The following is a 13,757-nucleotide window of genomic DNA, read 5'->3' as shown; positions in this document are numbered from 1 at the left end:
GGATGCGGGTTGGTTTCCTTTCATCTTCTTTCCGATGAACAGGTGGTTTTTGCTCCTTGTCTACTCCCTGTCGCTGAGACAACTTTTAGATTAACATTTCCAATCCAACATTTTAACGATATTGAAAATCTTCATTATTATAGCGTTGATTCAATATTACAACATTTAAATTTACGACGTTTCACACTTGACAAAAATTAAACATTATTTTAAGTTGCTTGTATATTCCAGTTGTTTTCACCAGTTTCTCGTGGTAACTTCACTGAGTGTATTCGTCAGACTAAAGCACTTTTTCTCTCCGTCTCCTCGTGTTGCTAGGCAACAACTCGGTTCGCTACGCAGTTTGGTGATGTCACAAGTTAAAAATAGCTATAACAACTTATAGATAGGAATGTCTAGAGACGACGTTTGTCCATTGTGCTGAATTTTAGCTCCTTATTTGGGAAGGAGAGAGGAACTCTACGATTTCCGTCGCAGACGAGACGCACATACATATATGCACATTCGTTTGTTGGCTCAGAGAAAAATTCTTGAGAGTGCTTTTATGCGAGGTTCATTTAAAAAGTTAAAATTTTCTTGATAAAAACTCAATAAGCTGAACCGTATGGTTACAGCCATTTTGTCCTTCTACCACTTCGTCCGCTGCCATTTCGTCCTCCTGCCATTCCGTCCGCTGCCATTTTGTCCTTCTGCCTTTATTTCCTGTCACCATGTCCCCTGCGATTTTGTCCCCCTGCCATTCTGTCCTAAATTCACTAACGGTGGTTCTGTGTGTATGAATAGTACCTTATCTCTATTTCTACATAATGTTTACATTACTTTACGAACTGGTTAGTTTTCAACACTTGTAAATTAGTTCTTTGCTTCTTTTTATTGCAAATGGAAATGGAACTTTAAAAAAAAAATCATATGACTAGTTATATAAATTACAGTCAACGAAGTTTAATTTTTTAAACTCCAAATTATTTAAAACCTAGAAGTATATCATGATAAATGAAAATATAGTAATTTGTCATACTTTTCTTATAATTTGAAAGATAAAATAAAGCAATGGAAATAAATTCCTTCCCGGAAATTGACATGCGAGAGAAAAACCCGGGAATATTCCCGTTGTTTTATTTTCCTTCCCACCGGAAATATTCCCACTGCCCATCACTACTCTTGAATGAGCTGACATTCGTAAAAATTAAAATTTTACGAATACAATAAAAAAATAACTGGTGGAATTTAACTTACGGTGGAAATTAATACTGATGTCAAAATAAAAGTACAAACACACCAACCACTTTTTGTTCATTGTTACGAATATTATTATTATTATTATTAATAATAATAATAATAATAATAATAATAATAATAATAATAATAATAATAATAATAATATAAAAGGTCAGTGGTAGTTCATGTCTTCAACAACTATACTCCAGTGGCTTTATACTTGTGAAGAAGAAGAAGAAGAGCTATTTTTTTTTTTCAATAAGCAATTATTCTGTATCATATTAAAACCTGATCGTGTATTTGATTGGAAGTACCGTCTGTAATTGCCGGGAGAGTATCCTTCAAATATCGAGTAGAGTGGCCGTATGGCGAGTGCCCTGTGGGGTTTTCTATACATATTTACTACACTTACACTCTTTTTTCCCTTTACACGTTCATACATTCCCTTCCTTTTTCTACACTTTTTCCCATTCATGTTTTACTCCACACTTTTCTCTACCTTTTACCCTGTCCAACTTGGCCTTCTGCCCCCTTTAACTGTTCGATCTTCTCTCCTTATTTTGACCTTTTCCTATTGTACCATACTTTTCTCCAAATTTGACTTTTTCCCGATTGCGACACCACTTTTTTCACGTATTTTTACTTTATCATACTTACTACCAGGGATGTAATGGGGCGTATACGGGAGTATACGGCGTATACCCACCTAAAACTTTTATAGTCCAGCGTATACTCACCTTAAATTTACGAAAGAATAAGCATATATTAGGTGCGTATACGGCAAGTAGTCTTACGTATACGCTATACTTTTGAAAGCGATCAAGCGTATACCTACAAAAAATTCCAGCATTACACCACTGCTTACTACTTTCTATCTGTTTTATGACTTTGAACTCATCTTGTTACTTTTTTTAATCATTTTTCAACTATCCAAATCTTTACATTTTACACGTTTAAATACCTTTCTAAATTGCCGATATTCTTGTTTAATACAGTTGTAATGATATTATGCACAACTTTTGTGACGCTTATTACAAACAAACGAACAATTGCCGGGAGAGCGTCGTGGATAAGGAAATTAGCAACTGCAGAAGAAGAAGACTGGAAGTATAAAGTTGCTTTTGTGAACGTTCTTGTAAATCATTTCATTAACACTGGCAACATAAAATATAAGGCAAGTATAAGAACAGTGTTAAATTCTTATTATATTTCAATTCACAATGGCTGGTGAGGCGTCTGTTAAGATGGAATTGATGTGCAAAGAAGAAATTTCTTATGACTTACCTCAGGAAGATCTACTCGAAGGGAAAGGGTGGACCTACGAACTGATGACTGACAACAAAGAGTTAATATTATCTATAACGAAAGGAGAGGAAACAATGGACAAGGATACAGCTATGTGTTCTTTGGATCTGGAACTAAACGTTGATAGAGTGAAATCAGAATTAGCAGTAGAAGAAGATCCTGCATTTGAAAGTAATATAGAAACGCTCAGAAAAATAGTGGTTCAGGAGACTTGCGCGTCGTACTCTAATGACTCCCAAGAATTAACAACAAAAAGTTTAAATTCAGTTGAGCCAGAAAGGTAATGTTCAATTTTGCATATACTAATTGGTTCAGATTGATAATATGGTTACATGCGTTCGGAAACTTTGTTGCTTAAAACCAATACTTCACGAGAAAAATTTTTAGGTATGGGAGATATATCGAACGTAAGTTAGTAACCTACAATTTGGAAATGGCATGGCACACATAAACTAGCTGTATACCAAATAAAAGTAATAATAAGATCGATAGCACTCATACAAATTTTATGTAGTTGATATCTTGATTAAATAATTATTTCTTTATTATTGATTACACATTTTTCACTGATTTTTGCACATATTTAAAATATGGGTACTCAACGATATTGTTTATTTATATAGAGACTTATTTAAAATAACAAATCGTGAGAATGGTAATTATCTTAAAAATTTTCCAAATCTAAACGTGGAATGTATTATATTGGAACAAAAATATGGACGTTTGTGTTTTTACTTAGGATTTAGCTCAAATGGGTCTAGTCTCATTTTTCCGGAGGGTTTCGAAAGGCATAAGCAAAATACAAGATAAAACATATTTTAAGCAACAATGGATGTTCATTAATTGTAGAGGTCCATACATCAATCCATTTCATAGCTGCACTCATTTCTTTCAAGGAAGTCGGCTTTTTACATTCCCAGAAATCATTTCTAGGGTATGGACCTCCATTTCTCAATATAGGATCACTTTAGGGTCTTAGTGAACGTACATGATATATGAATTATTGTAAAAACAACGCTAACCAGTATGTGCTAGACGGCCGGTAAAAATAAGATTGCTATGTAGATTAGGGCATTACGCAGACTGTGGGTAAACGAGGATAGCGCAGAATTCTGTATTTATAATAACTTATATGAATTACGTGTTGAATGCATTCTTGTACGTTCCTAATTATTTTACAGGTAACATCCTGAAATGTTTTCTTAGCTTGTATATTTCTGTTCCAAAGTAACACAATATATTAGGGACATAACTTCTTAATTATATGGATTCCCGAACATTTTTCTAGTTCCGTGTTATGATTTGCTACATTGAATTTTGATACTTCATTTCGCTTACAGTTGTTAACAAGGGGTTACTTTGCACATCGGGCATTACTTCCCACAAAATATGAAAAGAGTTTCACAGTCCTGTCGGTAAAACCATGAACTGCAAACTTGAAGTTTCAACTACCCTGTAAGATATAACCTGTAACTGTTTTGGCGTTAATGTTGGGGGTCAGCATCAGTTCTGATTACCGGGAGGGTTTGTTGTTGTACTGGTATGGAAAGCAGTCACTGTAAACACCGCTAGATTTTAAAAAAAATTTCCGTCAATGTTAAGTCAGTTTCATAGAATACTAGTGTGCATAATGGGACTTTGAAGTAATTGTTGAAACTGAAATGTGAAATGTTTCATTGTTGGGGTTAGTTTGCACAACATACAAAAAGTATGTTGAATATACGTTTCTGTGCAATGTTTTCCCTTCAATATGTAAACATTTTACTATCTACACAGAACTGCATGCATTTTATTAATATTGATATTAGAATGATGGTACCGGTATCAGTACTTAGTTTGAATTATCGATATTTGTAAAGAAAATTATGTATTTTCTGGTACCGACTCAGGAACCACATTCTAACATTTTAGCATATGTCCCACAAAAGTGCCAACTCACGAAAAAAAAATAAATAAATAAATAAATAAATAAATGATGCTCGTTAACTGATTTGATTTGGTTATTCCTTTTGTCCAAGTTTATCGTTTGAAACGTAATCAGTGGAAGATTTACAGGGTTTGTAACTTTTAGGCTGCATGATTGCATGACCCAAAATTGCATTTTTTTTTAAAAAAAAAAAAAGGTAAATAATTAATTAGACTCAAACAGTGACTTTAATCGCTTTTTATCAGTTCAGTCACTTGCTGGAATTGTTTCTGCTTGAGTCACTTGTTGGAACTGTTCGTGCCATTTGTGTGACATCCTTTTTCAAAAAATTGGTGGTAGTTCATATTTTCTCACTATGTGTCACTGTAAAGTCATAAAGTAGTGTGTTACTGTGACGTCTCATGTTCTGTCTGCTTGTATGTGTGGAATGCAGTGAGCGGGTAATTGAATTTTCGTTTCATGGCGACGATCGAGTTAGCAAGTGCGATTGAGAAACCATAACATGAATTTAATTTGAACTTGTCGTTCTTAAATAAGTTTGTATTAGATTCGGATATTAACTCATATCGCTTTGCAGCATTGTGTGGTTTATTTGAGTTAGAGAAAACCTGTCATGGTTATGGTCGAAAGTTGAAAATATTTCCGACGTATGGTAAAAGTGGGCTTTTAATTGTTAGTCTTGTTTGTAATAATAACAAGTGTGCTCGCTTTAATAGATCGACGTCTGTGTGGAAAGGAACATTTTTCAGTAATGTTAACTTGAGTATTGCGCATGTGTTCTTGTTATCTTATTTTTTCGTGAATCATAAATTATGAGTTCATTATTCATGAGTGTTCTGGTATGGCGAAACGGTGAGTGCTTTCCATTTCTAGTTGATATTATTTTTATTCTTGATTTGCGTATTTAGATTTGCGTATTTGGCAAAGTATTTGTTTTGTTCCTGGTGGTTCCATTATCTTGGTGAGATGTAGTTTATTTTTCCTCGACATGCTGCAGTGATTTATAATTAGTGATGAGTTTTTTTTTGTTTTTTTTTTTTTAATTTTTCCTTCTTACGTTAGCTTTATAGTACTGGTTTGACTAAATCTTGTTTTTTGGATCCTTTTATGGTACTTGAGTGGACGGTTGGGAAAGGGGTAGCCCCCATTTAGATATCAATATTGATAGTCACCGCTTCACCTGGATTGATTAGATATAGTGGTTAGTAACATTTTGGCCCTTGTACTTATAGGATAATTCTTAACATTGTACATTACTTTGACTCGGACAGTAACTGTTACCGATTCAGCTGATCCAGTTCCGGGAGCAGTTTAGGAATGATTCGTAAACTGCTCCGGTAACCAGATCAGATGAATCGGTTGCAGTCACTGTTTGACTGAAAGTAGAGATTTGCCTACAAATCTATTGTTAATGATTCCTACATGTATAAGCTGCAAGCCCACTCCGTCTTTTTGAATCAAGCCTCTGTCAAACTACTTTTCTGGATACGCCACTGTTTATAATTTAATTTCTAACAACAAATTCATTCTGGCGTCTACGTAAATAGGAAATCTAACTAAATCTAAAACACAGGAGGCTCCAGTGATAATAATTTCCTATCTAAGCGTTATTTAGTACCGGTGCAAAGTAACCGCGAGTAGAGGCTGAAACGCCTTCTCTGAGTTTTACGATTGTTATGACTTTAAAACGTTACACATTTCAATTTCAACTACTGCCTCAAAGTCCTACTATACATGGTAGTATTGTAGGAAACTAACTTAACTTTGATTCAAATTCTTATCGATGGTACCTTTCAAATTTTATTAACCTTTACAGTGACTGCTTTCAATACCTCTACAAGAACAAACTTTCCCGGTAACTGGAACTGAATTTAACCGCCAACATTATAGCCAAAATACAGTTACATGTTCCATCTTACGGTGGCAGGTGAAACTCCCTCTTTACTGCTCATGGTTTTCCCGACAGAAAGCTGTGAAACTCTTTTAAAATTTTGTGCAAAGTAACGTTGAATGTGTAATGTAACCCCGTCTTATGGTAGTCCAAAGTAGTTTTATGCAAGACATCATAGTTTATAATAAACAGTAGCTTATATATCATTATTTGGTTAACCTTAACTGGGGAAGAGGAAGTGCTAAGAAGATGTTATTAATTTACTCTTTCTCACTGTCTGTCATCAAGTTAGGAGTATAAAGCTCGATTCGTATACTAATTTATAACAGCAAGTTAATATACACTTATAACCAGGACCCGGATCTTGTTGACGTAAATTTTTCTAAAAAGTGACCTATAAAATGACACTAAAATTCCTGTAAAATGACCCTAAAATTCACAAAAATTGACCTTAAAATCTATGATTTTTTAAAAACGTTTATTTCGGTAAACATTGTCATTTTTTGAATATCTATTGGATTTTTAACTACCATTTCTCATTCATTCTCAAAAGTTTTGTTTCATTTAGTTGCAGTCTATTGATCAGTCCATTGTACGTATTGTAAGCGTTCATTCACTAACGAATTGAAACTAGGAGCACACTTAAAGAATAGAAGTTCGCAAGTGTAGACTGAATACATGAGAATAATAGATTTAAAACAAACTGTTTAACATCTCTGTAAGTCTTCTAATCCACTGTTAGTTATTCTCGTCATCACATCCTTTATGGTCAATAATCCAAAGCCATCTGCTTGGACACCTACCAATCGTTACCCCTAATCAACCAGCTACAGCTTAGTGTTCATTAGCTTTTTAGAAATGCAGTTTTCCACCCCAATAGAAAGGAAGCAGGAAAACTTCGTATTTTTCAAATCCGTAATCAGTGTTTGTTTTAAGTTTCTTATGTAGAAGAAAAAATATTAAAAACATAAGTGACCTGAAAGATACCTTAAAATATTAAAAAATGACCTGAAACTTCAAAAAGGCAAAAAGTGACCAAAAGTTGACCCTAAAACAATATAGTTTTAGAACCTTGAGTTGAAGGATAACGTTTTTATTTGAAGTTGCCTTGTCCTATGCGTAACAGAAAAAAGTTGACTTGTGAACAAGATCCGGGCCCTGCTTATAACTAACATTATGGAGAAGGGTACTATAGATGTGAAAGACCCCAAAATATTAGGAAGAGTAGAGATGAGAAAATGATCAAATAGGGCCGCTATCAGTATCAAATCCAAAGTCTTCTGGCGCAGTAGGTGTGGGTCATTGGTATTTATTTTGCTTAATTTTTATAATAATAATAATTATTATAATTATGATAAGGAATTGCAAATGTATCGGGAATAGACATGGAAATCGGAAGAATGTGTTTTTTATTTATTCTCAACAGTTTCTTATTTCAAAATTCTTTGTATATGCATTTTTTCCTGAAGCTAGTGCTATTTCGCCTGGCATCTGGTAAAATACAAGTTTGTACAGTATTATAATAAGAATTTTTACCTAATACTGTGCAAAAAATTCGTATTGTGTATCATTTGTTTAAAATAGCATACAAAAGATATAACCGAAAAATATATATTAATAATCATAACCTATTGAGTAATTGAGGACAATACCTAATGATTCCAACGATGTATAAAAATATTTATAACAATTTTTAAAACTTTTACCACTCGAAATCGAAAATTACATCAGTAACCACTACAGTTTGGAAACACGTCTCAAATAAATAAAAAAAAGTAAGAAATTGTTTGTGCTTCATATCTAGGCCTATTCGTTCTGTAAGACCCTCGAAAATTTTCGAGGATATAAGGATTGGAAATATTTTCCTAACTTGTTTCGGATTTGTACCGTTTACTTGCAAACATTCTACAACCACCTTTACGGAAAAAATAATTATTTATTTTCATTTTTAGTAGCTAAGTTTAACAGATTAGTAGTTTGTTCGTTTTACAATTTAGAAATTTGTAAAAATGTCCCTAGCTGGAAACTATAAAGAAAGTTTCAATTCGTTCTATTTCAAGCCCTTTTCAATTTTAATTTTTGTTTGTGCTGCTCTGAGCTGTGATTGTGTTTTTCCCTGCCGGTGTTGAAATTCTGTAAACCTAAATATTCATTTGCATTCACCCCAGCTTTACCACGGTAGGTCACAATCACTTCCGCACTTATATCTTATTGAAACCGAAGCTGGGCACACAGAGCAATAAAACATAAGTACCGTAAAATAAAATATGTATAAACGGTGGATTTTGACAAAAGTTTCGACGGACGAGAATTACTATACAATATAAATCACAAGACCTAGTTAAACTATGTAAAACTATACGAAATATACAATTAAATGACACAGAAAATTACAAGCAATCAAGAAACTATTATTGACGTTCATTGATTATTTTAACGTTTCTTCTACTAATTCAGTTTGAGTACGTTCAGCGAAGTGGTGGCTTTTAAATATATTAACGAATCATTAATATATTAAACTCGGGCCCTCGGGTAGAATTCATTAGATTACAGGTTCACAGAAGGTTCCTTGGGCGGAGTCTAGGATAAGTTTGGAGCTACGGAGGTTAATTTCGCTGGTAGAAGTAAGTGGTAGTCTTAACTGATGCTTGTAGTTCCTGTTACTCGAGATTCGAACTCAAACGTTCATTACGAGAAAACTGATATTACAGACAAACTTAAGAATGTTAGCACGTATTATATATGTATATATTACTTCATTTGAGATAACTCACAAAATTAAACTTTCATTTTAGCTCAACCCTTCCAAGGTGAGCGCCTCCTTCTATTACTTTTGAAAAATAACGCACCCCACTCGCCTTGGTGGGTGCCCTGCAAAGTGCCAAACAGGCACGCGTAACACGCACACACTGCGCGTTCTAGTTAGCAAACCAAAGTTTGTATATGGCCAACCGGAGAAAACCCGATGTTCAATCCCAGCGTCGGGACAAGAATTATTATCCAATAAGCTTTTAGTTATAAAAATACCAAACCAATGAAGAAAGCGTCAGAATTGCTCCCTTTTATCTACGAGGGTCGGTTAATAAAGTTCGAAATTAATTTTGTTTTTCCTAATGTCCTTTTTTAAATCCAAAAAATGAGCTTTAGGTCGGTAATAGAGTCTATCGCAGAAGTATGTATTTGACATCCTGCTATTCCTAGTAGAAAAGGCATGTAACTCGTGAGTATTTTTTTTAATGAAGAAGGAAGTTTTAATGTCCGTTCTGATAAACAATGAAATTAATTTTGATCGTAGCATGAACTTGTTTCAAACTTGGTTATCAGAACGGCTCCTTCTCTGCGGATGATATAATTGGAGATCGTTTCATTTATTTTAGGCGAGTGAAATGAATTGAGATCTTATTTGAGAATATAAACGAATGTAAGAATATCTCAGGTACAAACAATAAAAAATTTCCCAACCATTCTATTTGAAACATCTTTCGAACTTCAACAGCTGTTGCCAGTTATTTTGCTTCTAACTGCAGTGAATGTAATTTGAGATCACGTCTTTCTTATTAGGTGAGGGAAATAAATTTTGTTACTCTGCTTTTAGATTTTAGACAGAAGTGAGAATGACCATAGATACAAGTTCCGCAGGATTTTGTATTTTTTATTTAAGAAAAGCTTTGGAGTAGAAGATTAAGAATAGATTTATCAATACAAAATAACTATGCAAAGTATCTTTTTTTACAAAATAGAATCTTAATATCTTTAAAAAATGTGCCCGACGTCGGTTTCTTCTTTTTGGGTTTTCTTTAAAGAGGATGGTCATTATGACTACAAATCGATTTTTAAGTAACGTTAGTTTCAATTTTTGTTATGGGGCAGCAGCATTTTATCAGATAATGTTCTCATTGTACCTTTGAAAAGGGTATTTTATAAGCGATTTTCGTTCTTTTGTATAGAACTCCTGTATGCTGACATCATCATTATTATTTAAATTCATTTCAAAGCGATGTTAAGTCAAATTTCATTGTGGGTTAGTAAGATGTACTCATAAAATGTCATCGAAGCCTTATATATTTGTTTATAAATTTGCCCTGTACAGTCCGGATTAAGAATATTATCGTAAATACGATATTTAGTACATCCCGCCTTACGAATAAAATTTTTTAGTAGCATAGAAAACTACACGGTCTAAGCTGCATTTCATTCTTGAATGCAGGTTTCCATAAGGAAAACATGATGATGGCTATGAATTCAAGGCTTTATGAGAGAAAGATATAAAGTGGTGGGGTTTTATTACAATCTCAAAGTCCGAAATTGCGTCCTAAATAAATTTCCTGTTTAACCCGTTTTTTTTGAAAATTTGTGTTTTTCTGAATGGGAGGCTTCTATTTGTTCGATTAATATTAAACTCTGGCACTTTTCGTAATTAATTCGGCTGTTTGGGCATGTTCCAATATTGGAACACCAGGAACGAACGGGACCAGTAGTTTTTGTTCCAATATTGGAACTCCAGGAACGAACAGGACCAGTAAGATTTTTTCCTATATATGTCATATTGCTATATGTATTATTTATCCCACAAATAGAACACCCCTCTATACTTCTACTTTTTCTAGAAAGAAATATCGTTATGAAACAACCGATCAACTTTCATATTTTTATTTTCCAAATATACTTCGTACGAATATTATAGTTTGAAATACAGGACGAACAGTATAAAATATAAATGTTTACTGCAGAATATGAACATAAATATTCTTTAATGATTCTAAACTATGTATCCTACATTTCTTATAGGGAGGTATAGGAATAAAATATTATCACGTTAAATTTTCAGATATATGCAAAATCAATATAGATTGATATTTAGGAAATAACATTTGATTTTCTTCCCGACAGATCTGACCAATTCAAGAACTAAAATTACATTTGATTGTCGTAAGGTGTGAAGTCGGAGCTATCCAGTGATCAGAAGTGTCATGTCTTAGACCTCTACGGATGCGAGACAGAAATTCCTTGCTTGTTTCTGCACTTTCGCTTGAAGATGATAGAGAACTATATTTCTTCAAATATATTTCGACTATACTTTTTGTGAAGCCGAGATAATCGAATGATGGGTTTGTTTCTGCTTTCCTGTAGAGTTGCCAAGCATTGTGGAAAGGGGTATCAATACAGAACGGAAAACCATGCCACCACCATTTTTTGGATCTGCTTGAAATTCTGTGACTTTCATTGTTTTCATTCATCCTATTCAGTCTTCCCATGAACTTGTTATACTTTGAAACAGTATTAGGTTTTGGAACTGGTAATTTCATCTTCTTAGCAATCCATCTCTTTGCAGGCTTCACATCATTGCATATAGTTACCAAATAAACTACGTGATTGCCATTCCATTCCACCACCAAGCATTTGCTAGCTGCATCGGGTTTGAAACAAATGCCCCCACCTTCTTACTTTTGTTCCTGTAGATCTTTTAGTGGGTAATTCTCTATTCGGTTCTTCATAATAGTTCCAGTGAAATCAATACCCAATTCGGCTAACTCACTTGCCAATGAAAGTGATGAAAATAGTCTATCCGTGTATATCTGGAAATGCATATTTTTTGGAATTCAATTTGTCAACTGTATTACAACGTATTCTTCCAAGCCAGTGTCTTTAGGTGTAATTACATCTCGTCCAACGTATGGCTGAAACTGTACCAGGTATCCTCGAGGTTCACACATACACCACGCAAATAAATAATGAATTGTTACAGAATAATAATCGGTTAAAATAATAACAATAATAATAATAATAGCTAATGACTACATGGTTAACGTTCTCGCATTTGGTGCAAGAAACCCAAATTCGATTCCAAGGAAGAGCATATCTGATTCAAATCCCATGTTAAGCTCTAAGTCTAGTGTCGAAGGGAAGTGTTTCTTTTTTGTTAAATTAAAAAATCATAATACCATCAGATATCTCTGTAGAATGCACAGTCCTACTACAAAGGGAATTGAACCTCGAATTCAGTGCACCAAATACATGCCTGATACTAACTAGTTCAGTGAAGAATTATATATCCAGCATACATCAATGCTCCATACCTTTTCAGAAAATAATTTCTAAGATATATATATAGTGCAAATAGTATAAAATTACAACCAAATAATATTATGAGCTACTTTCGATACTTTTAGAATGATATGAGTGCTTGCGCCGCAGCTAGAAGAAAAGTAAATATAAGCAGAGAAATCGTACGGAAAGCAAAAATCATTTATATTTTAATAAAAGAGTAATATACATTCCAAGTTGTAAGACAGAAATGAAATTTTACATTAATGAAAATAACAGACCCATTCGTTCCTGGTGTTCCATTATTGGAACATCGTACTTTAGATTACACTGTACAAGTTATAATTATTACTTTCTTTACAAATCTTTAATATGACTTGAAACAACTATTAATCAAGGTATCTGAGGCAATAAACGGACAAAATTATAAAAATAAAAGAATATTTTCTTACTTTGTTTCCTCCATGGTGTATGTAAAAATTTCTTTGACAATAACGTCACCACCGCAAGGTGCAAAAGCTAATAGAGCAGGAAACAAGTACATCACGTCTTCATTCCATCCCTTGTGAATGCAGTTAGCACGTTCCCAACTAATTGCGATACAATGTAGCCAGCTGAGTAGGTATTTACGTCATCTGTAAAATTGTTCCAATATTGGAACACCGGGAAAAAACGGGTTAAAATTTCCAATGCTGTCCTTCCTCTGCTTGCCACATTCATCTTTCATCTCCCAAAGATGTAAGGAAATCATAAAACATGACATTTATGTGAAGGTACTTGATTGTAGAGCAATATTGATGGTTTCTTGGACGCGCGTCAGTGGCGGTGGGCAGACACTTTGAAAAGTAACTTTCGAAATTCGAGGGAATAATTAAATAAATAAACAATAGTCCTTTTTTTCATTCTCTAAAAATTTTAAAGGTCACATTCGGTATTTCTGATTTCTCATTTCTTCCGGGGTTTAGTGCGAGTTCGGGTGAAGTTCACGCTTTTTCTGCGCTAAGATTTTAATTTTCCATCTGTGCCGGTTACGCTTGTAAGCTGTAATTTAGCACGTTTCCGTGTACTTTTCCAGTTAGTCTCTTTAATTTGCTGAACTTTTCTCCTTTTTACAGCGCATTTACTAAATTTCCACGTAATGACACGCCTTCGTTTACGACGATTGGATTTACGCTGCATTGCGATACCTGTCATAAATTTCTTTTTATGTTTGCGCTTACTATTACTATATTTGCCATGTTGTTTACTATACAATGTTCGTACGTGTTTTCGCTTAAGATTTTTAGTACTCTTCGGAGTCGATGTATACTTTTTCTGCATGTTTGACTCGAAATAAGCTCGCCTACAGCTCGACTTTAATTTGCATGTAGT

At 33.8% G+C, this 13,757-nt stretch overlaps 1 protein-coding gene across 1 annotated transcript in view; it reads left to right on the top strand.

Annotated features, from left to right (window-relative positions):
* Positions 1-1,668: 1,668 nt before the first annotated feature.
* Positions 1,669-13,757, top strand: part of LOC145670539 (uncharacterized) — a 35,042-nt gene continuing 22,953 nt past the window's right edge. The window contains exon 1 of the mRNA XM_081739339.1: positions 1,669-2,803. Coding sequence (XP_081595465.1) covers positions 2,439-2,803 — 365 coding nt within the window. The 5' untranslated portion in view covers positions 1,669-2,438. The remainder of the gene's footprint in view (positions 2,804-13,757) is intronic.

This window comes from Thermobia domestica, chromosome 14, assembly GCF_964235325.1.
Source record: "Thermobia domestica chromosome 14, izTheDome1.hap1.1, whole genome shotgun sequence".
NCBI classification, from domain to species: Eukaryota; Metazoa; Arthropoda; class Insecta; order Zygentoma; family Lepismatidae; genus Thermobia; species Thermobia domestica.
This window is presented reverse-complemented; position numbering and strand designations above follow the sequence as displayed.